Source organism: Taudactylus pleione, unplaced genomic scaffold (genome assembly GCF_031769625.1).
Source record: "Taudactylus pleione unplaced genomic scaffold, aTauple2 ptg000201l, whole genome shotgun sequence".
NCBI classification, from domain to species: domain Eukaryota; kingdom Metazoa; phylum Chordata; class Amphibia; order Anura; family Myobatrachidae; genus Taudactylus; species Taudactylus pleione.
The window spans coordinates 59,075,948-59,101,046 of record NW_028284603.1 but is presented as its reverse complement, the minus strand read 5'-3'; the positions used below and the strand labels follow the sequence as shown (position 1 = coordinate 59,101,046).

Genomic DNA, 25,099 nt, shown 5'->3' with positions numbered 1-25,099 from the left:
AAAACTACTCCCATAATGTTAAATGATTTGTGTACAAGACAATTGCTCTGTGATAAAATTGTCAAAGTTTTATAGAAATATAATATTCCATCATCCAAGTTAAATTACTCTGTACTGTAGATAAATTGCTTGCTTATTTGTATCAGACTAAACTGCCCATGACTCCATAGAGTATCTGTATAATTCTCCTTTTCGAAAAACAGAGCGACCAGCAGCTGCTTGCTTTTCTACTAGCATTGGACACAGAATTCAATTTGTATTATATAAGAAGATGAAAGTCTTTTTTTTTTTTTATCCTAAAACATGTTGATCATTTTGTCTAATTAGTATCTGAGGAGGTATTACCCCATTCCATGTTGGAAACAATTATTATGATGACAAAACCTGGCAAAAACTTACTTAATCCTTAATCAGTGTTGGAAATGTAACATATGTATAATTTCAGTATATCATGGTTATCCTGTCTATATATACCACATTAACGCACAGTACATGTACATGTGTTAGGGGACCCCACAGCATGGACAGTCCTGTGTCTAAAACTCAATGAGCACTACATTAGGTGTAGTAAAGGTGAAATATATGCCTTTGTAACAAAAACAATTCAACTATCTAAGATCTTAACACTGGAATTACTTAATTATAGATTACTGAATGAATGCTATTCCAATCACAGGCACCCATGTCCATCCGTGGTCCTGCTCTGCCAAGTAGCTGGCCCTCTAACAATGTATAATTTGAGTGCACAGTCTGGAACCTGGCCCCTAGAGGAGGGCATGGGGCCCTCAGGCGGTGGGGCGCACCAGGGTTTTTGTTAGCTATAGATGTTAAAATACACTAGACTTAGTAAAATAATAGCAACAAACTCTCATCTCAGCCATTAATCTATACAGCTACAGATTATGCATGAGGTAGTAGTGGGGCCTCTTCATGTCACCAAGGTTTTTCATTTGGTTCTGCAAGATTATACATGGTCTTTCGAGGGGTGAAAGCACCAATACCAGTGACCTTTATGCGGATGCTATACTGTTTGTTTTCTTTGGCAGGTGCAGGAGACTCTTTTTGACAGCCTGCTTGGAATAAATTGATGGTTTGGGATTTATTTTTAATTTAATATACACCATGGGATTAAGGACCCAACAATGAACACAAAAATATAAATACCTATGGATCTGGGTAACTAATAAAATGAAAAATTATGCTTCATTTAATATTTAACCAGTTACTGTCTTCAAACAAATCTATGCATGAAGAAAGGGTATGTAGTAAGGAAGCTGGCGGTCGAAATGGCGATCACTGGCTTCCCGACTGTGAAATCCTGGCATGGGACTGATGATATTATCCACCCGCCGAAATCCTGACGCCCGGCATACCGAACTAAGGTAAGCTGGACGTCGTGACCTCTTAGCCGCAGTAGGATGGGGGGTTAGGTTTAGGGACTCCCGGGGGACTTAGGGTTAGGCACCCCCCCCCCCGGGAGGGCTAGGGTTAGGCTAGGGGAAGGGGGGGTTAGGCTTAGCCACCCCCGGGGGGAGGTTAGGGTTAGGCACCCCCCTGGGAGGGTTAGGTTTAGGGTGCGGCGATTCCTGAAGAAAGATCCTCTCAATGTCTGATGATAGTGTAACCTAAATTCTTGTTCCATCTATAACAGAGGTTCCCAACCACGGTCCTCAAGGCACACTAACAGTCCAGGTTTTAAGGATAGCCATACTTGAGCACAGGCAACTTAATTAGTACCTCAGTTATTTTGATTAAACCATCTGTGCTTTAGCATGGATATCACTAAAACCAGGACTGTTAGTGTGCCTTGAGAACCGAGGTTGGGAATCACGGCTCTATAACATGCACAGATGTGTATTCCTATATCGCTCTTTCCGAGAAACTAATATATCCTCTTTGATCTGGAGTAAAGAGAGGGTAAGAATTAATATAGATAGTACATATAGTAGAACTAACTCGCTTCCTTTTCTGAAATATACTGTATTACTTATCTGTACCACTGACCTATCTAAAAGAGTGGGTTATAGACCTTAATACATTTCCTGAGTGAGTAGATGGGATTCTCCCTTACAAGTCCTGCCAGGAGGAAAGTGTATAGGAAAGTCACCCCACTCAGACAGTTTGTGCTGCTATGGGACTTGCGGCCCAATTCAGACCCGCTCGCTAGGCTGCGTTCGTATGTACCCTGACGATTTTTGTAATCTGCACATGCGTATAAGACGCAGTGCACGAACTTGTCCATGTGATCAGGAAGCGTTCGCACCCTGTACATAGACGCCTCGCTAGAATGAGTGACGGGACGAGCCGTTTGTGGGTGGTGACGGGATGGTCGATGGAAACGGGGGTGTAGTGGTGCAAATGCAGGCGTGTCTGTGTGTCTTAACGCCGTTTCAGGGGCGTACATAATCAAGACGCAGCGTCATAATATACGTCACATGGCTGTATTACACACTGCAGCACTAGCAGTGCTTGTGGTAGGGTATGGTCAGCCACAAGTGCTGGGTATGGGTCCGATGTTACCGATTGTTTAATACAGTTCCTGGAGATGACTTTTATTACAGGATGAGTCTCCCAAATCCAAATATTCTGAAAAACGGAATATTCCAAAATACAGAATTTTTTTGGCATGACTGAGATAATGAAACCTTTGATTTTTGATGGTTCAATGTACACAAACATTGTCTAAGGCACAAATTATTAAAAATATTGTATAAAATTACCTTCAGTCTGTGTGTATAAGGTGTATATGAAACATAAATTAATTTAATTTCTGTACACAAACTTTGTTTGAGCCACAAAATTATTGAAAATATTGTATAAAATTACCTGCAGGCTGTGTGTATATGGTGTATATAACACAAAAATGCATTCTGTGTGTATATTTTGGTCCTATTCCTAAGATATTTCATTATGGTATGCAAATATTCCAAAATACGGAATATTCCGTTATCCAAAATACCCCTGGTCCCAAGCATTTTGGATATGGGAGACTCAACCTGTACTAAGAGAAAGTGGGCGTCTAAATACACACTGCGATCGCACGGCAAGACATAGTGGGTGTGCTAATGTCTTGCCATGCGATCGCAGGATCTGCATACTTTGGCTGCTGCATGCGAGCGGGTCTGAATCGGGCCCTTGATGCATTCAATTGTAGAGAGCCCAGGTGTAAACCTGAATGTCTCTGGAATAATGGGAAATTACGGGAGTTAGTCAATTTGGGGAAAGTTGTGATCTGGTTTAAGTATGGCATTACTAACCTTTTGGATCATTTTTAATTACTATTATTTTAAATAATTTTAACAACTGATTATATAATTCACGGTTCCCAATAAGTTATTTTACTGATACTTGTAATTGAGACATATATTAAGAGCACAGTTTGGTGGTGTGGTGCCCATATTTAGCAATGCAGGAATTAAAATAGGATGTAGTTATGAGATCGGTGGCTGCATGGCCGCCAGTCTCAATCCCGACAGCATAATCCCAGAAAGGAATTTAACAAAGGCGTCGAAATACCGACGCCTATGTTAATCCCGATGCCGGAACACCGAGGACGCCGGACCGATCGTCCTCTCTGCTGGGTAAGTATACACTTAGCCAGGGGATTGGGGGCTTAGGTTTAGGGACCCCCGGGGGATTTAGGGATAGGCACCCCCCCGGGGAAGGTTAGGCTGGGGGGAAGGGGGGTTATGGTTAGGCACTAGGGGGGGAGGTTAGGGTTAGGCACATCCCAGGAGAGTTAGGGTGTGGGGAAGATGGGTTAGGTTTAGGCACCCATGGGGGGGAGGTTAGGGTTAGGCACTAGGGGGGGAGGTTAGGGTTAGGCACCCCTAAGGGAGGGTTAGCATACTTACCAACGGCGTTGGGATCTTCACCTGTCGGCCTGTCACTGTCTGGATTTGAACCGGCGGCTCTTGAGCCACCGGTATTTCAATCCCATTCCCTTAAAATCACCCTTCAAAAACTGTGTTCTAGTCATTTCTTTTTCAGGATCCATAGGGATACCATGGGGATATTATGGTTGGAGAGATCCAGGCACCAAATGGCAGAGCCGAATTTAGACCTAGGCAAGATACCGGTTTGGAGTCCCCCTCCTTCAAATAATCTATAGTACTATATTTTCATTAAAAAAATAACACTGCAACACATCATTTACCTTGAGTTATGCTGGTTATAAAGTAGGTACACACTGGAAGATGTGTAACGGGACGATATGTTGGCCCATCAGGCCGACATATTGTACCACGGGTACACATCAGAAGAATGTAATGAACTAAGGAACGATCACTCGTTCAGTCCTTAATTAACATGAATGGGGCCGCATGCGATATCGTCAGGTTTAATGTGCAGTACTTCAAACCTGACGATGTTGCATGCGACAGCGGGAGCGCACATATTGTGCATATACACTGACTTATATGTCGTCACAATTTGACCAAATCGTAACATCATTATTCCAGTGTATATCTGGCATTATACTAGAACAACCATCCAAATGACCAACCGTCCAGCTTGTATTTCTAACTAAAATGGTGACCCACACACCTAACCACAGGGTGACAGGAGAGGGGTGTCACATATTATATGGTTGATTAACTGTCCTTGACTGTCATTCTGTAGCCATACAAGTTTATACCGCAAAAAAACCTAATCAGCTGAAGAGCTGATTGAACTAGCACACCCTACTGTACTGATGAGATCTTCAAATAGTAAACTAAAATTTGAGTGAAAAATTACCAAACCAGAATAGCTCATCTACAGCATATAACAATTTAATATTACTAATCATAAAAAAAAAATCTGAAAATTTCAGTAATTGAATAAACAGCAATTATATAAACTAGGGGTTAGCGGGTTCGGATTTCTGAAATCCGAACCCCCCCGCGCCCCCCCAATCCGAGTTGTATCCGAGTCAGGCTCGACTTTTCCCGCCTGACTCGGACCTGAAATCAAGGCAAAACGTCATCATCCCGCCTTCCGGATCTCGCGGGTTTTGGATTCTATAAAAGGTCGCTGCGTCTGCGCCATTTCTCACTCCGGCTGTGGACAGTGAAGAGGGAGGGTGGGAGCTAGGGCTGGCTGGGCTGTGTTGTGCTGCTGTTGTCCATAGGGGCTGTGTCCACTCAGTCCATAGGGGCTGACTGGGCTGTGTTGTGCTAAGTTGTCCATAGGGGCTGGCTGGCTGGGCTGTGTTGTCCATAGGGGCTGGCTGGCTGGGCTGTGTTGTGCTGCTGTCATAAGGGCTGGCTGGGCTGTGTTGTGCAGTCAGTTGTCCATAGGGGCTGTGTCCACTCCAAAGTCCATAGGGCCTGGCTGGACTGTGTTGTGCAGTGTCCCATAAAGGCTGTAGTCCTAGAGGGGTGCTGTATTGTTGTCCAGGGGGTGATCTGTGCATCAGGGGTGCTCCCCCAAAGTGCACTCCAAAAAAAAAATGTTTTTTTTCTGTGTTTGTGAAGTGTGCGCAGTAGCCGCATGTGCATCAACAAAGTAACGCCAAGCGTGCGCCTGTGTCATAAGTAAAGGGCCAGCTGGCTTGACCGTTAAAGGGTGGTGTAAGCCCCCAAAGTGCACTCCAACAAAAATAAAAAATTATTTTCTGTGTTTGTGAATTGTGTGCACTGTGGCTGCACGTCCATCAACAAAGGAGCAGCGCCAAGCATGCACCTGTGTCATAAGTAAAGGGCCGGTTGGCTCGTCCGTTAAAGGGTGCTGTAACCCCAAAAGTGCACTCCAAAAATATATTTTTTTTTCTGTTTGTGAATTGTGTGCACTGTACGTGCATCCTCAAAGCAGCAGCGCCAAGCTGTCTGTCTGTTAAAGGGTGGTGTAACCCCCAAAGTGCACTCCAACAAAACTAAAACACTTTCTTCTGTGTTTGTGAATTGTGTGCACTGTACGTGCATTAACAAAGGAGCAGCGCCATGCGTGCGGCTGTGTCCCATAAGTCTGTTAAAGGGTGGTGTAACCCCCAAAGTGCGCTCCACAAAAATAAACAATTCTTTTTTTTTTCTGTTAGTGTGTGAAATGTATGCGCAGTAGCCGCACGTGCATCAACACAGCAGCAGCGCCAAGCGTGCGCCTGTGTCAAAAGTCAAGGGCCGGTTTGGACATCTGGTCCGGACTGAAGGACGTGCCAACAATTTCTGACAAGTCTACTGTCACTGCATATGATACTGTCACCACTGACAGAATGACATCCCTACTTGGATGCTGTCACCAATGTAATCCTCACCAGACAGTCCGTACCTGTACTGGCAGGAAAAAGAGGCAATTTGGAGGCCCCTGTACGAACTGGCTCTATTTTACCTGAGTCGCCCCCCCCTCCAGTGTGTACTCCGAAAGAGTGTTTAGTGCAGCCGGGAACCTTGTCAGCGAAAGGCGTAGGAGGTTGCTTCCACAAAATGTGGAGAAGATGTTGTTCACCAAAATGAATTATCAACTCTTCCAGGGAGACCAGCCTTCAGAACGTACAGAGGGACCTGTGGTGGTGGATTCCAGCGGGGACGAATTAATACTCTGTGAGGATGAGGACGTACACAACACTGAAGAGGGTGAGGAATCGGTGGATGAGGAGGATGAGGACGACATCTTGCCTCCGTAGAGCCAGTTTGTGCAGGGACAGATTAATTGCCAGCTTGTTTTGTGGAGGCCTAAACGAACCAATCATTTCAGCCACAGTCGTGCGGCAGACCCTGGCGCTGAAATGATAGGTTTGTTAAAGTGTGCATGTCCTGTTTATACAACGCAAGGGTGGGAGGGAGGGCCCAAGGACGATTCCATCTTGCACCTCTTTTTTTTCTTTGCAATGTGTACTGTTTGCGACCTAGTTTTTCAAACTGCCATCCTGTCTGCCATTGCAGTGTCACTACTAGATGGGCCACGTGTTTGTGCCGCCCACTTGTGTCGCTTAGCATAGTCATCCAGCTACCTCGGTGCAACCTTTTGGACATAAAAACACTATTGTGAGGTGTTCATAATAGACTGGAAATGAGTGGAAAGTAAGGTTATTGAGGTTAATAATAGCATAGGAACAGAAAAACCCACAAATTCTGTGACTTTAGCTGTTTTTATGCTTTTTTTTTTTTCAAAAAAATACAGATCCAAAACACAAAACCCAGAACCCAAAACACGGAAGGGTGGTTTTGGCAAAACCAATCCAGATCCAAAACACGAAGAAAGATCGAGATCCAAAACCAAAACACAAAACACGAAAAGTGGCCGGTGCACACCACTAATATAAACAATGAATGTTATTATTCAGAATCAAACAATGTCTAAGATAAAATATAGTACAGTTTAACCTAAAGAACATGCAATTTCAGGCAGCAACTGATACAGTACTTCAGTTAACAGCAGCTTTTTATGCGGAGGTGGGGGCACTCGGGGGAGGGTGGCGGAGGGGAGGGTGATCGAGGGAGAATGGAGAGCAATCTCAGGGGGAGAGGCTGCCAGATGAGAATTGAGGCAGACAACGACAACCAACCCTGAGGAGAGACTCCTGTTGAAGAAGGGGATCTATCCACTACAGCAGCAGGGCTGACACAGCAGCAGCTACACCGATCCACCTCTCCCACTCAGCTGCCTGGGTTGACAGGTACATAAAGATGTGCGAGAGGGGCGGTGCGGCACCATGTGATGTCATGACGACGAGCGGTGCTCTTCTGGGATATGTTTCACAGAGGCACAGGCAGTTACGGAGCCGTGGCCAAATGCCTGTATCAGTGATGTTACTGGCCTGGGCCCCATTATGGACCTCTGTGAAACATTAAAATGAGAGAAGCCTATGTGATAGGGCCGGATTTGAGGGAGCCAGAGGCCCCCTGGGACCACCGGGCCCTAGGTGGGTGCCTAGGTTGCTTAGTGGTAAATCCGGCCCTGCCAAACCGTTAAAGCTTCAGCTCCCAGGATGCCTCTGGTCCTCCTCCATATATACCCCGCCCCTAGCCATAGGCCTTCAGTTCTTTGTTTGGTGCGGCAGTACTGAGCTTCTGAATTAAGACTCATGTACTGCGACTCCATCTACCTCCGCCGGGCCGCAACACCAGTAACTGGGCTGGTGATTCCGACGGGTCGCGGCTGAGCTTGCCAGCAGCAATGCTGTGACCCGGACTGCAACTGGACACACGGAGATGTCAGGTAAGGCGGTTCCTCGCTTAATGGGAATCGCGTGCGGCTGTCCTTGCTTCTTGTGTCAGAGACGCACCAGAAACCTCTGCAGTCAGGGCCCGGGATTGTCTGCATGCTCACTAGACCGACGGGTCCTTATCGGCTGATGCCAGGGATCGGCAGCAGACTCTTCTGCTGCCACGAAGCCAGCATACCCGGCTGGTTGATGCAGCTTAGGGGAGTGTCTAGGAAAGAATGTGGGAATATGTAGGAAATATCTTGGTATCTGTTGTGGTGATGCCAAAAAGTTCAAATATTTTGTTAGATATTTCATGAATGATTTATGGATCATTATTATTATTATTATCATTTATTTATATGGCGCCACAAGTGTTACGCAGCGCCGTACAAAGTACATAGACAAATAAGTAACCAGTGACTTACATTACAATATAATACAATACAATATAATACAGGACATGGATAATAAACATTGCTATATTAGCGACCTTTACGCCCACATAAGCAGCCAAGTGTTAGTTGCCCTAGTGGGGAGTAAGATAAATTAATTTACAGTATGGAGAAGCACAAGAGGGTAGAGGGCCCTGCTCGAAAGAGCTTACATTCTTTAGACAAACAGGAGTGACACAGAATGGGGTAGGCGGGGAGAAAGGAAGATGTAGCAGCAAGTTAGGATGAGAGCTGGAAGGCTTTAATGAAGTAGTGGGTCTTAAGAGCTCGTTTGAAAGATTGTAGAGAGGTGCAGAGTCTGATGGGGAGAGGGTGGGAATTCCAAAGGTGGGGAGCAGCATGGGCAAAATCTTGGAGGCAGGACTGGGAGGAAGTAATCAATTGGCATGAAAGGTGACATGTATTAAGTGAACGAAGAGGGTGGACAGAAGAGTGAAGGGAGATGAGATCAGAGATGTAAATGGGAGAGGAATGGGTAAGGGCTTTGTAAGTGAGTGTGAGAACCTTGAATTGTGTTCTGAAAGGGAATGGGAGCCAGTGGAGGGCTTGCAAAAGAGGGGAGGCAAATGTAGAGCATTTGGAGAGGAAGATGAGCTGAGCAGCAGCATTGAGCACAGACTGGAGAGGAGAGAGATGGGATTTGGGGAGGCCAGCTAGGAGAAGGTTACAGTAGTCCAATCTAGACATGACCAGTGAATGTATGAGGGTTTTGGTAACATCCTGGGTGAGAAAGGGTCTGATCTTGGAAATATTCTTGAGATGGAAACGACAGGACTGCGAGAGGTCCTGAATGTGTTGTTTGAAGGAAAGGGAAGAGTCCAGGATGACTCCAAGACAACGCACTTTGGGACTAGATGAGATAGTTATGCCATCTATTAATAAAGAAATAGTGGGACATATGTGGGAGGGTGGGAAGACTATCAGCTCAGTCTTAGACATATTAATTTTAAGAAATCGCTGGGACATCCAGGAAGAGATAGCAGAGAGACAGTTAGAGATACAAGTCAGTAGAGAGGGGGAAAGATCAGGTGAGGAAAGGTAGATCTGAGTATCATCAGCATAGAGATAATTGAGGTCAAAAGAACTGATGAGTTTACCTAGAGAGGACGTATAGAGAGAGAATAGGAGAGATCCAAGAACAGAACCTTGGGGAACACCTACTGTAAGAGGCTGTGGGGACGGAGTCGTCATGAGAGGAAACAGAGAAGGAACGGTCAGAGAGGTAGGAGGACAGCCAGGAGAGAGCAGTGTCATGTAGACCAAGGGAATGAAGGATTTGCAGCAGTAGAGGGTGGTCCACAGTGTCAAAAGCAGCAGAGAGATCAAGGAGAATGAGCAGGGAATAGTGGCCCTTGGATTTGGCAGCAAGGAGGTCGTTGCTGACTTTTGTGAGGGCAGTTTCAGTGGAGTGGAGAGAACGAAAGCCAGACTGAAAAGGGTCAAGGAGGGAGTGGGAGGAAAGAAATGTGGTGAGGCGGTTGTAAACAATACGCTCAAGGAGTTTGGAGGCAAAAGGGAGGAGAGAGATTGGTCGGTAGTTAGAGAGAATGTTCGGATCAAAGTTAAATTTTTTTAGAATGGGGGAGACAAGGGCATGCTTGAATGCAGAAAGGAACAGTGCCAGAAGAGAGGGAGAGATTAAGGAGGTGGGCAAGATGGGAGCAGGCAGAAGGAGAGAGGTAGCGGAGGAGGCAGGAGGGGAGAGGTGGAAAGGGGGGAGGACTGGATAAGGGCCTTAACTTCCTCTCCACTCACAAGGGAGAAGGATGTCAGAGTCGGTAAAATGGATGGGGAGGGGCGATCCGGGAAAGGAGGAGGTGGAGATCTGGGGGACTGGTTGGATATGATGTCCTGACGTATGGAATCAATTTTAGATGTGAAATAGGTAGCAAAGTCAGTGGCAGAGAGTAAGGAGGGGAGACAAGGAGGGGGTAGGCAGAGGAGGGAGTTGAAGGTGGAAAAGAGACGCTGAGGATTTGACAGGGAGGAGATGAGATTCTTGAAATATGACTGTTTAGAGAGGGAAAGGGCAGCACTGTAGGATGACAGCATGAATTTGAAATGGAGAAAATCTGCCTGAGAACATGAACTTCTCCACTGTCGCTCGGCGGTTCGTGAACATTTTTTGCAGGTATCTGGTGCATTTGGAATGCCAGGGTTGAGGTGTGGATTTGCAAGGGTGAGTAGTGATTGCCGGAGCAACAGAGTCAAGAGCAGAAGTAAGGGAGGCATTGTATAGGGAAGCAGCTTGTTCAGCGCAGGAGAAAGAGAGGATAGGGGAGAGAAGTGAGTCAAGTAGGGAAGAAAAGACAGCAGTGTCTATAGCTTCAATGTTACGCTTAGTGATGGTGGCTTTAGGAGGTAGAGGAGGGGAAGGAGAGAGGGATAGGTTAAAAGAGAGGAGGTGATGGTCAGAGAGGGGGAATGGGGAATTGGAGTAGGCAGAAATATCACAACGGTGAGTGAATACCAGATCAAGCAAATGCCCACTCGCATGGGAGGGTGAGGAGCTCCATTGGGAGAGGCCAAATGAGGAAGTGAGGGTGAGTAGTTTGGAGGCAGCAGATTCTGTGGGGATAGAGTGACAGAGTTGATAGGAGAGATGTAAATGAGATTATCAGGGTTGCAATAGCATGGAGATGAGATTACTTTGGGAGAGCGAGATGAATAGAGTGTAGGGATCATGTGTGCTCCTGTGCTAGGAGGTGTGGAAAACTAATTTACAAGAAACATTATATTTTACATATTTCCATATGCTTTATAATGAATACAGTTCATGAAATTCAAAATGGCCTTTGCACAGCCATTTTTGCTTTGTACACATTTAAATGGAGGAATGAGATGAGAAGTCTTTAGGACAACTCCCAATGAAGTTGTTTATCTGCAGAATGGGATAAGAGCTTGACCATTTATGTATAATTTTGTGCTAGAGATACATTCGCACCAAATATAGTGATGCAGGACACCATGATCATCTCATAAAGGAACATTTTTCTCTTTAACTGCCAAGCACAGGAAGAGACTATAAAAGCAAACTTTGGGGGTCATTCAGACCCACTCGCGAGCGTCAGTACGCTCGCAAGTGGGTCGATGTTCCCCACTGCGCATGCGCACGACGGAGGGAGCTCCGTCGTGCGCATGTGCGAGACCCGGCGAGCGAAGGACTTTCCTTCGCTCGGAGTGTCTCATCAAAGGGGGCGTGCTGTCGATGGTGACTGACAGCACGCCCCCTTTGGTGGGCGTGCCGGGGGCGTGCCTGCCAGACGGAGGCGTTCCCAAGGGAACGTCTACCGTCTGAAGCCGGCCCCACTGACATCACTAGTGATGTCAGTGGGAGTGATTTTGGCTCTGATAGAGCCAAAATCACTCCTGGCCTTGCGGTTGAGAAACCCAACCGCAGGCTTTCACTCGCAGTTCCGATGGTCGCGATGGTCAAGACCATCGCGACCATCTTTTTGCACGCTCGTATATGCTGTGGGTGGTGACCCACAGCTATACGAGCGTCCAGGAGGACGCTCCATATTAATGGAGGTGGGCCCTGATTCAGAGTGAGCGCTCTGGTCAGAGCGTCCGGCTCTGAATCAGGGCCTTTGTCTGTCTGATGATGTCAGTGTGTGTACAGGGGGCGTATTACCTGAAGACTGTAATAACATATAAAATACTCTATAATCTAATCAATCGTGGTTATTGCTGCATTAACCCTGGGGGATATGTGCTCCCACTTAAGGGCTAGATCTATTTATTTAATTAATTAATAAATGACAAATTCTTAAGTATACTGGATTGGAATCTATTACTTTATGCAACAATGAGACAGGTAAAAGGTATGATTAAACAGAGGGGACCCTGTAGGAAGTGGGCAGGGAGGTAAATTAAGGATACGTGGATGAAAGTGGAGAGATTAGTAGTGGGGTAGTAGGATCCTTGGGGGTATAACAGAAAGAAAATGGAGTAATGGGAGAAGAGGGGGAGGAAGGCAGAGAGAGAAGGGGAGATAGGAGGAGGTGAAGGAGACCAGGGGAAAAGGATAGAGGTGGAATTAGAGGGCAGAATAAAAGATTAGTTAGAAACTGAGTGAAGGGAGGAGTTGAAGACAAGATGGTCATGGTAAGGATGAGGTAAAGTGTCAGCACAACAAAAATATATTATTGAGTTCTGAAAAAGTGGAGATTAGATGGGAGCAGAAATTGAATATTAGAGTAGAGAGTGGTAGTATCTAGATGATGTAAGACTAGGCAAAAGAGCTAAGGTAAAAAGACATTATTAGAGCGTTAACCTGACATTAACAAGATTAATCAGTAAGATTATGTATTAAGCATAGAGGCAGCACAAATAGTAGCAAGTGATGGCCATAGTTTTTGTAGCATCCTGAGTTCAGTGTTGAAAGTCCAGGTTATGCAGTCAGCAGGAACTTGTAGCAGTGAGATTTTGAAATCACCTTTGTTGTTGTTTTTTCTCCAAATGTAGATCAGGTTTTTAGAAGTGCAGATCGGTTGTTTCCCTTCGGTTCAACGCCGGTCTAACGCCAGTATTAATTTAAAATTGCACTTTTAAATTGTGCACTTCTGAAATAGGGCACTTCCAGCCAGGCTATTCCAGCCTACTAATGACCCATATGTAGGAGACCTGGCATGTTAAATTACTGATTGCTTACAAGCCCAGCACCTTCCCACTAATATGGCTAGCAATAAATTGAGTAAAACAAACGGGATGCAATCAGGAAGCCGGCTGACATTATACCGACAGCCGGCTTCCCGACTGTCATATCCCGGCGAGGGTGAAATGCCGGGCGCCGCGAGCGGACAGCTGTGGGGGGGGAGGGTAATGTTTAGCGCACCCGATGGGGATTTAGGATTAGGCACCCCCCCGGGAGGGTTAGGGTTAGGCTAGGGGGAGGGAGGGTTAGGGTTAGGCACCCCCGGGGGGGAGTTAGGGTTAGGCACCCCCCCCCCTTGGGGGACTTTGGTTTAGGCAGCGGGGAAGGGGGGGGTTAGGGTTAGGCACTTACAGGGGGCATTATGGTTAGGCACTTGGGGGGGGAGGTTAGGGTTAGGCACCCCTAAGGAGGGTTAGCAGGGTTAGGTTAGTCATTACTTACCTTACAACGATCGGGATTTCCAGCGCTGTCGGGCTCACGCTGCCGGGATCTGTCCCAGTGTCGGGCTGCCGCTGCCGGGAATCGATACCGATTCATACCAATTCCAAACAAACACACAGCATATACCACTAGGCTAATAACAGGCTCAATGAACTAACTAACAAAGAAACTAAAAACATCAAACTAATGTACTATGCAGTGATATGCTAAATAATACCTCTTTTCCACCAAAAACCCAGGTCCGACCTGGGTTTTTGGACATGGTTCCTACCCTGGTCAGACCCAGGTCAGACCCATTTACACTGCACCTTTGATCTGGGTTACTCCCAGGTCAGCCCTGTTCACACTGAACTCAGGTCTGCCCTGCTAAACCTGTGAGGTCATAAAAAGTGGGAGGTGAATGCTCCACAACCACCAATCCATTTTAGGCATGATCCAGGTCAGATAACCCAGGTTGCACCGTTTACACTGCACCATTACCTGGGTCCATCCTGGGTCCAACCCTGGTAGCTACCTGGGTTGGATTGCAGGGTCACTTGACCCAGGTTATTTTTCAGGGACCCTTTTACACTGAGCTGCAACCCGGGTAGACCCAGCAAAAACTCAGGTTTTTGCTCTGGTGTAAAAGGGGTATAACATTGCTTATCAGCAAAAGTCTGAGACTTGTAGTCCGTTACCTAAGTTGTTAAAACAGCTAGGCTGTTTTAGCGGGGCGCGGCACCCTGCCCTCCTTCTGGAGGGCAAAAAGTGCCCTGCCCTCACAGCTTGCGGGTGCCGTCTTCACCCCCGGGACGCTGTGTCCCGCGGGTGGAGAAATGTGCGGTGACCCGGTCACCGCCGGAGAATAGACGCCGGGCGCATGCGCCCGGCATCTATTCTCCCTGTCTGCAGCGCTTGGGGGCTTCCCGGCGTGTCCGTAAGCGCCGGGCACGCCCCCAAGTATGACGAAAAAGGGACACTTCTTATAGACACGACCCCTTTTCATGGCCACGCCCCCTTTTCGGGCTGGAGCTAGAGTGAACACTAACACCCTGCACCCATTATAGATGCGCCACTGAGGCACCCAGTTCTTGCTCACTTATTTCATTGCTTAGATCACAATGTACTGCTCTGTGTTATTTTACCAGCAGCTGCCAGAAGTCTTTTAATGCTGTCATATGCAGTGGCTTAACCGGGGGAGTGCATGTGAGGCACCTTGCCCTGGGTGCCCCGGGAGAGAGACGCATCTTACCGGACTGTTCCTAGCGGCGCCGCCTGCGAGCCGGCTGCAGCTCGCGGACTGGCAGCCATTTGAATTTGGCACCGGCTGCGAGTGAATTACAGCTTGTGGCCCGGCAGCCAATGAAAAGCGGCCGCGGCGAGCCAATGGCGGCTCACCGCGTTATGGCTGGTTCTGCCCGCGGTGTCTGACGACAGACGCCACTGGGCGGAGAAGTCAGTTCATCAGGAGCGGCCTTGGAAAAGGCCAGAAGACGCCGGGCTCAAGACAAAAGCTCCGGCGGCGCCGCTGGCCAGGACGGGCCAGCGGTAGAAGACTGCGGCTAAGGACAGGTAGGTTCTAATCAATTCCTACTTTGAAAACTAGGTTGTCAGACACTAGGCCCGTGGGGTAATTTGGACGGTGGGGGGAACGCTCTTTATTTCCTTGCCTTGGCCGCCAAAGCCCTTAGTTACTCCACTAGTCATATGTATTACACTTTCTGCACTCTGCACATCATGCAGAGACAATCTCCAGAATTATCCTTAATGCCATACCAAAATTTTAATGATATTCAATAGCCATGTCATTTTGGCATAATACAGTATATGCAAAATGTGCATTTTTTTTTAGATAGTAAACAGTTAACTGCTTGGATAACCAGATGTAACATTGTATCTCTGGGTAATTATCTAGTTGGGGGTTTATATTTATTTTCTTTCTTATGTTTTTTGTTCTTACAATTTTTAAAATTCTTCTTTAAAAAAACTGATTTTAAAAATATTTTTTTTGCGAAAAAAAAAGATTGCTGTGTTTTTTTTGTGTCTTCAGTCTGCAAGAGAAAAGGAATAGCCTAAACCCATATTTACCATCAACAGTAGCTGTAACATAGCTATTCGTGAATTCTGGCTGAAAACCTGTTTCAACCACTCAAGACCACCCTATTACATTTCTGCTAGTCATGTAAGCAAATGAACATGTTTTCGTGTGGTACAGTATATAGCCAGACACGCATAGGATTATAGAACATTTAATTTTTAGTAGGCTGCATTCTACTTAATATTGTTTCAGTACACAAAATGGCTGCCCCGCCAAGATCATTTCTCAATGTACATCTTGTTACTTTAAAAAAAAAAAAAAAAAAAATCTCCAAAAATGTGTTTTTATGTCGACACTGTAAACGACGGGTGTCGCAGCTACTATAAAACAGCTGGGATATCAAACTGAAACAATCAGAAATATTGCATCTATGATCTCTCCTTTCTACCTAAAGGTGGGTACACACTATACAGATATATCTGCAGAACGAGCGATCTGCAGATGATGGTCGTTCATACACACTGAATGGCCATCATCTGTGTCTGGCTGCGGGTCCCGGCGATCAGGGGGAGTGTCCCGCCCCCTCTCCCCGAGGCTGCCGCTGTGTGTGTACAGGTATGTCTGCAGACCGCTCGTAAACACCTGCCGATGGACAGGTATGTCTGCAGACATATCTGTCCATTGGCTGTGCAGCACAGCCAATGCGATATGTCGGTGAACGACGACATTCACTGACATATCGCGGGTGCACACTGGCCGATGGGCAGCAGATATATTGGCCGATCAATTGATTGCCTAATATATGTCAGTGTGTGCCCAGCAACCGTAACACAGGTAAAGATGTCTTACTAATTTGTACACAGATATAGCCTCAGGGAATGCTTTACAGTGACATTGCACCTAATGACTAAAAGCAAGCAGTAGCTACAGGGCCGTAGCTAGGGTAGTGCGGCCGGTGCCAACGCACAGGGCACCACAGGTCAGGGGGCGCTGTTTGGGCCTGTCAAATTTCTGTTTATTATCATTCTTGCTTGTAGCTTTCTCTAATTTCATCCCCAGCATCCCCTGGCCTCTTCTATCTCTTCCCTGGCCCTTCCCCATGAAGCCATGGCCCTTTTTTGGGTGCATTATGTCCCTTTGAAAAATGAGGGGGGCGCCAGTGCTCTTTCTGGCACAGGGCACCAAAAAGTCTAGTTACGGCTCTGAGTAGCCATGAGGAAAGGCGTAATGGGATTGCCTCAACCAATAATCAGCAGTAAAGCATGTTAAATAGTTCACTTTTATTTTACTGGTAATTGACTTGTTCAAACATATCTGCAGTCAGAAGTGGTTTGTTAAGATTTAGTTTGCTTTTGACAAGTGAATCACAATATTCTAATTTCCATTCATAGTTTCTTTTTTTTTTCATCTAAACCAGTAGCTAATAATGATGTTTGCATCTGTGCCAAATCTACTTGGGTGGTGGTGAATTTCCTGCACATGTAATATGGCAGAAACTTTTTTAAACTTTTAACTTTTAAATGCGGGCCTGAAGGCATATGTGGGTCTCATAAAGATATTGTTTTCATCAATAATGCAAAGCAAGAAAAGTATGTGATATTTATGCTAGCATTGAAAATCAAACAAATTGATCTTCCCTCTTGTGTACATGACAAAAGGGGGAACACATCTCAATTTTCTAGATAAAACTTTCCCAGGAATCCTTATATTAAATTTAAAACCAAGAGCGGGTAAGAAGAACAGACCTTTTTTTGTTTGAGGAGTACAAAGAGAACATTGCCATAGTTACCAACCTTTTCAACATATCTGTTTTATTTTTGTGCCCAGTCTATACCACTTGTTCACTTTGACCTGTTGCATCAGTAACACATTCTAGGCCAGGCTCAGAACATGTGGCAACTTCAGAAACCAATTAGATTTCTAAGAACTTGAGTTCAGCACAATGTATTTTTGTTGTAATCACAAACTGCATTGCTTAAGTGTTTAATCTTTACTACAGAAAAGTGTATAGATTTTATTTAAATAAGGTAATCGAATAGTGCCAAGCTGCTTCACATAGGTCAGATATGCTTTATTGATTACAAATAAAAATAAAAATACATTTTTACCTGTTTTTTTGCATTCAGATCTCTTTGTGGTTTTCAATAGTTGCATTGCATTTCTAACTGACAATTGCTAGGTAAGCACTGCATCCACACATTTATTAGTGAGCATAATAAACTTATTTGTAGAAAATATATTTAGATTTCTAAAGTAAATGTGTGTTTGTACTGATGCTGTTTACATCACATTTAAATGTGTTTGAAGTAGGGGTGTGCACCGGCCACTTTTCGTGTTTTGGATCTGGATTGGTTTTGCCAAAACCACCCTTCCGTGTTTTGGATCTGTGTTTTTTTGGAAATGGCATAAAAACAGCTAAAATCACAGAATTGTTTTTGGGCCAAAAGGTTGCACCGAGGTAGCTGGATGACTATGCTAAGCGGCACAAACACGTGGCCCATCTATGAGTGGCAGACAGGATGGCAGTTTATAAAACTAGGCCCCAAATAGTACATACTGCAAAGGAAAAAAAGAGGTGCAACATGGAATTGTCCTTGGGACCTCCCACCCACCCTTATGTTGTATAAACAGGACATGCACACTTTAGCAAACCAATTATTTTCACCCCATGGTCTGCCACACGACTGTGGCTGAAATGATTGGTTAGTTTGGGCCCCCACAAAACAAGCTGGCAATTAATCTGTCCCTGCACAAGCTGGCTCTACGGAGGCAAGATGTCGTCCTCATCCACCGATTTTTCACCCTCTTCAGTGTTGTGTACATCCTCATCCTCACAGAGTATTAATTCTTCCCCGCTGGAATCCACCACCACGGGTCCCTCTGTACCTTCTGGAGGCTGGTCTTCCCGGAAGAATTGATAATTGATTTTGATGAACATCATCTTCTCCACATTTTGTTTAAGCAACCTCCTACGCCTTTTGCTGACAAGGATCCCGGCTGCACTAAAAACTCTTTCTGAGTACACACTGGAGGTGAGGCAACTTAGGTAAAATAGAGCCAGTTTGTACAGGGGCCTCCAAGTTGCCTCTTTTTCCTGCCAGTACAGGTACGGACTGTCTGACATGCCTACTTGGATGCTGTCACCGATGTAATCCTCCACCATTCTGTCAATGGTGACAGTATCATATGCAGTGACAGTAGACATGTCAGAAATTGTTGGCAAGACCTTCAGTCCGAACCAGATGTCCAAACTTGGTCCTGCCTGCCCTGTATCACCGCCAGCGGGTTGGTTAGGATACCAAAGTTGTTTCCTGGCAGCCCCAGTTGCGGGAGAAAATGAAGACGGAGCTGTTGACATGTCACATTCCACTTCAGCTGACAGTGTTTTCACCAGCAGGTCTTTGTACCTCTGCAGGCTTGTGTCCGTCAGAAAGAGAGACACCACGCAGGCTTTAAACCTAGGATCAAGCATGGTGGCCAAAATGTAGTGGTCTGATTTCAACCCTCGAATCCTGGCAAAGTGAATGAAGGGCTTCATCCATCAGTCCCACATACTGAGCGGAATCGCTCCGTCTTAGCTCCTCCTTCATTTTCTCCAGCTGCTTCTGCAAAAGCCTGATGAGGGGAATGACCTGACTGAAGTTGGCAGTGTCTGAACTGACTTCACGTGTGGCACGTTCGAAGGGCTGGAGAACCTTGCACAACACGGAAATCATTCTCCACTGCGCTTGAGTCAGGTGCATACCCCCTCCTTTGCCTATGTCATAGGTGGATGTATATGCTTGAATGGCCTTTTGCTGCTCCTCCATCCTCTGAAGCAATAGAGGGTTGAGTTCCACCACGTCACAACCTCTTGCTTCAGGTTATGGCAGGGCAGGTTCAAGAGTGTTTGCTGGTGCTCCCGTCTTCGGCACACAGTCGCTGAATGGCGAAAGTGGCCAGAAATTTTCGGGGCCACCCAAAGCATCTCCTGCACGCCCTTGTCGTTTTTCAGAAAATTATGCACCACCAAATTTATTGTGTGAGCAAAACATGGGACGTGCTGGAATTTGCCCAGATGTAATGCCCACACAATATTGGCATTGTCAGGTATCACAAATCCCCAGGAGAGTCTAAGTGGGGCAAGCCATTGGGCGAGGATTTCCCTCAGTTTCTCGAGGTTGTCGGCGGTGTGCCTCTTACTGAAACCGGTGATACACAGCGTAGCCTGCCTTGGAACGAGCTGGCGTTTCTGAGATGCTGCTACTGGTGACGCTGCTGTTGTTGCTGCATAAGGCGATACATCTACCCAGTGGGCTGTCACAGTCATATAGTCTTTAGTCTGCCCTGTTCCACTTGTCCACATGTCTGTGGTTAAGTGGACATTGGGTACAACTGCATTTTTTAGGACACTGAGGACACTTTTTCTGACGTCTCTGTACATTCTTGGCATCGCCTGCCTAGTGAAGTGGAATCTAGATGGGATTTGGTACCAGGGACACACTACCTCCATCAATTGTCTAAGTCCCACTGCACTAATGGCAGAAACCGGACGCAGGTCTAACACCAACATAGCTGTTAAGGCCTCAGTTATCCGCTTTGCAACAGGATGACTGCTATCGTACTTCATGCTCCTTGCTAAGGACTGTTGGAGGGTCAATTGCTTAGTAAATGAAGTAGTGGTGTTCCTACTTCCTCTCTGGGATGATGAACGACTCGCAGCACTAGCAGTACGCGTAGCAATGCAGGATCCTCCGGAGGAATCCCGAATAGGAGAGGAGTCAGTCATGCCAGTGACATGGCCTGCAGGACTACTTCTGATCCTGACTGAGGAGGAAATTGACGAGGAGGGAGTTGACGGTGTGGTTTGCAGGCGCTTGGATACAACCGGACAAAGGGATTTAGGTGTCCCTGGACTGCTTATGGTCTTAGCCATAGTTTCTGAACTTGGCAGTAACTTTTTATGAACGCGCTGCAGGTGACGTATAAGGGAGGATGTTCCTAGGTGGTTAACATCCTTACCCCTACTTATCACACCTTTACATACGCTACATATGGCAAGACAGTTGTTGCCCGGATTTGGATAGAATTATTTCCAGACCAAAGAGGTGGAATGTTTGGTCTTCTGCCCAAGCATGACCGTGATGGGCTTTTTCATCCCACGGACAACTGTCTCCCCCGGTGCTTGATTTAAACAAACCACATCACCATCAGAATCCTCCTCGTCAACTTCCTCCTCAGTGCCAGCTACACCAATATCCTCATCCTGTTGAACTTCAACAGTGAGATCTTCAATTTGAATATCAGCAACTGGACTGTGGGTGCTCCTTCCAGCACTTGCAGAGGGCGTGCAAATGGTGGAAAGAGCCACCTCTTCCAATCCAGTGTTGGGAAAGTCATGCATCGCAACCGCCGCCACACTTGGACTCTCCTTGGGGATTTGTGATATCTTCTTAGAACGCACAGTTCTTTGCTGTGCTTTTGCCAGCTTAACTCTTTTTTCATTTTTCTGGGAGGAGGAGGGCTTCCATCATCATGTGAAGCTGAACCACTAGTCATGAATATTGGGAAGGACCTTAGCCGTTCCTTGCAACTCCGTGTCGTAAATGGCATATTGGCAAGTTTACGTTTCTCCTCAGATGATTTCAATTTATTTTTTAAGGTCATTTTACTGAACTTTTTGGAATTTACATGCCCTCTAGTACGACATTGGGCATCGGCCTTGGCAGACGACGTTAATGGCATTTCATCGTCTATGTCATGACAAGTGGCAGCAGCTTCAGCACTAGGAGGAAGTGGTTATTGATCTTTCCCTATTTTATTTTTATCCTCCAATTTTTTCTTCTCCATTATTTTTATGGAGTGAATAGCCCCTGTAAAAATTATTTGTAAGAGCGTACCGCTACAGCAGACAGGGCTGCCCCTGTAAAAATGATTTGTATGACCGTACCCCTACAGCAGACAGGGCACCCCCTGTAAAAATTATATTTGAGTGTACCCCTACAGAAAACAGGGCACCCCCTGTAAAAAAAATATTTGTAAGAACGTACCACTACAGCAGACAGGCCAGCATGTGTTCGTCAGGAAAATAATATCTTGGGGAGGAAGGGACAGGACAAGGAACCCCCACCAATTGGGAAACTGTGCAACTTACCTGGGTGGTCACGCGCAACGTGGGAAATTTGAAGGTTTTAAAAGAGGTCACCAAGGGCAGCTCTTCATGTTAGTCACTGACTAACTCTGCCAAGGTGCTTAGGGGAACGCATCACCAGTCCAATATACATCAGAAATTCCTGTGTGGAAGTATTTGTGCTTCTGTGTGGACTGATCCGCTACAATGGTGCGTTCACACTACACGATATGCTCCCTGAGCGATATCGTGTAGTGTGTCCCCGGCAGACTGTGCTCAATGTCGTTCATGACATTGAGCACAGCCGCTGAACGATATCATTAACGATATCGTTCAACGCCAGGCTCTCTCCCCCATTCCCTGACATGCAGCAACCTGACGAGGTCGTCAGATTGTGCTGCATGTTCAGGCGATGGACAATGTCGGAAACGACCAGCGGGAGTGCGCATCGCTGGTCGTTTCCGACATAAAAGTGCACGATTTGTGCACGATTACTGAGCGATTGCACGATTACGATGTCGTAATCGTGCAGTCGCTCAGTAATATCGCCCAGTATTTACCCACCATAACTGTTGTGTGGAATTTGTGATACTTTCTCCTGTATGGAACTCCGGGAAACTTCTGTGTGGAAGTGCTCGTGCTCCTATGTGGACTAATCCGCTATCACTGCTGTGTGGTATCTGTGATCGTTTCCCCTGTGTGCAACTGTGTGTCTTTTAGCTCTTGCATGAAATTGTTGTGGGACTTTACCCTCTCCATGGACTGGCTCAATCTGGACTGCTACATGCATATTGTTTTCACTACATGTACCTCTTTTCCTTACATATTATCTATTTCTATGTGCAGTGAAAATTAAACCATTACTTCGGTTTCATCTGCTCTATGTCTGGGTGATTAAAAGAACCCCACATCCTCAAAGCCACATACACCTATACTGCATACTTTAGAATAACAACATATATCAGTTAAATGCTATACTATAGCAGCATAAGTTGCATATTTCCTCTCTGACAAATAACATATAACTGAAACTTGCATTGGGTCATCCTGTTCATCTATTGTGCCTTAGCAGGAACTGGAAATATCATGTCTGAACTACCAGAATGATCTGTGCACAGCAAGATGCAGCACTCACCATTCTCGTCTGCTTACTGTCCTTGATATTTACCCGTGCAGAACGACTTTTGTTCCATATACTAGTTCCAGTCTCTCTCAGTATCGGTTAGCCAAATACAAGCTGTCTCTCAGAATCTACTGTCCTTACGAGATGTATCTCTTTTTGATCAGTGGCAATTCATACTATGGGCTCAATCCAGGGGCGTTTCTAGAGAGGAGGGGGCCCGTGTGCATTCTCCGACACTGGCCCCCTCCTCTCCGTCCGGCGGTCGGCAGCGCACTGAGCTGTGCGTCGGAGTTATAGACTCTGGGCATTAGAGTACGCTCAGAGTCTATCGAGGTAACCGGGAAAATGGTCGCAGCGGCCAATGGCCGCAGCAGCCATTTTCCAGTCATTTTTACAGCGCAGGACCCTCGCGCCGATGTGGGACTCCGGAGAGGTAAGTATTACTATGGGTGCAGGGTGTGCGGTACGGGCCCCCCCTGGACCCAAGGGCCCGTGTGCCCCGCACACCCTGCACCCATTATAGATACGCCTCTGTCTCAATACAATTGTCTGCGATGATCTCGTGGATGTGAGTCATCGCGACAACAGACACACTTGATAGTCCGAGCTCGCACAAAAGTGCTCGCAGCCCAGTGGGGCTCCCAGCAAAATTGTGCAAATGCGAGCTTGGAATGGGCCACGAGGAGTGCGAAATGAAATGCCATTGCCATTGACCACTTAAACTATAATTTAATCATAATTTTACAGAATAGCTAACATTCCTGTGTCAGGGTACTACCTTGTATTTAAAGAAAGTAGTAATAGTTTAAGAACCTTTAACATATATTGATCAAGCCGCTAGAAAAATAACTTTCTAATGAACTGAATACTTACTTTATAACCTGATTATTTTGTTTATATAGATTCTTGGTTGGTTTGGTTTTTTTTGTCTGCTATTTGGCTTTTTTTGCCTACTCAATTTAATAATTTCAACCTTTTATTATGGCAATTGTTAATTTTGCTCTGTTAGCATTGTTTAAAATGCCTAATATCCATCCATATTATTTATATAATGTATTTTTAATGAAAATGTTTATAATCAGATTTGTCTTGCAGTATTTAAGACATTTTAGTATGGTGTGTCAAAAAACATTTTTTACGTCAATCATTTGATTAAATTGTAATGTATGTTTTTTTTTTTATTATTATTTCTTTTTAGGATATTGATGCCCAGAAAGATTTGGAGGCCTTAATTGCATCCCTGAAGTAGTAAAAAGAACACATTCCAACAAAAAATTATCGCTGCACAATATTTTCACAGTATATCATACCAGTACATCTGTGGACTAAATACTATTTTTATTATATTGCAAATAACCATTCCCATATTCACCAAAATAACTCTGAGACACGAATTTCTAATATCAATGATTTAACATGATTCTAAATATATAATAATGAAGTATCTCTAAAGATTTTAGGATAATGTAATGTGATGATGACTGCATGCATACAACATTACCTCCAAGATTTTACTGTGATATAATTTTGTATATATTAGTATATTTTATAAGAAAAAAATGAGGATAATGAACTAGATAAGCCATACTTAGAACTTGTATTGGTTCTATTAATAAAAGTATTTCAAACAGTATGTTTTTCATACAAATATTATGTATGTACATGTGGATATATCAATTATTTTTATTTTTAAAATTATAGAAGCCTTCATTACAAAATGAATAACTCAATGTGCAGCTGAGACACTACTACTAATAATATTAAGTGTCATATAAATCCTGAACAAGGTTGCTCAAAAGAACACGAGCCACCTTGGCCATATGGTACTGCTGTAACAAACAGGTTGAGTCTCCGATATCCAAAATGCTTGGGACCAGGGGTATTTTGGATAACGGAATATTCCGTAATTTGGAATATTTGCATATCATAATGAAATATTTTCACTGAATGCATTTATGTGTTATATACACATTATACACACAGCCTGCAGGTAATTTTATACAATATTTTCAATAATTTTGTGGCTCAAGCAAAGTTTGTGTACAGAAATGAAATTCATTTGTGTTTTATATATACCTTATACACACAGCCTGAAGGTAATTTTTATACAATATTTGTAATAATTCTGCCTTAGACAAAGTTTGTGTAAATTGAACCATCAAAAATGAAAGGTTT

At 45.2% G+C, this 25,099-nt stretch overlaps 1 protein-coding gene across 1 annotated transcript in view; it reads left to right on the top strand.

Moving 5' to 3' along the window:
* RMDN2 (regulator of microtubule dynamics 2) overlaps window positions 1-24,547 on the top strand; it is a 165,320-nt gene extending 140,773 nt beyond the window's left edge. Inside the window, exon 11 of the mRNA XM_088477642.1 lies at window positions 24,123-24,547. Within this exon, the coding sequence (XP_088333768.1) occupies window positions 24,123-24,173 (51 nt within the window). The 3' untranslated portion in view covers window positions 24,174-24,547. The remainder of the gene's footprint in view (window positions 1-24,122) is intronic.
* The last annotated feature ends 552 nt before the right edge of the window (window positions 24,548-25,099 follow it).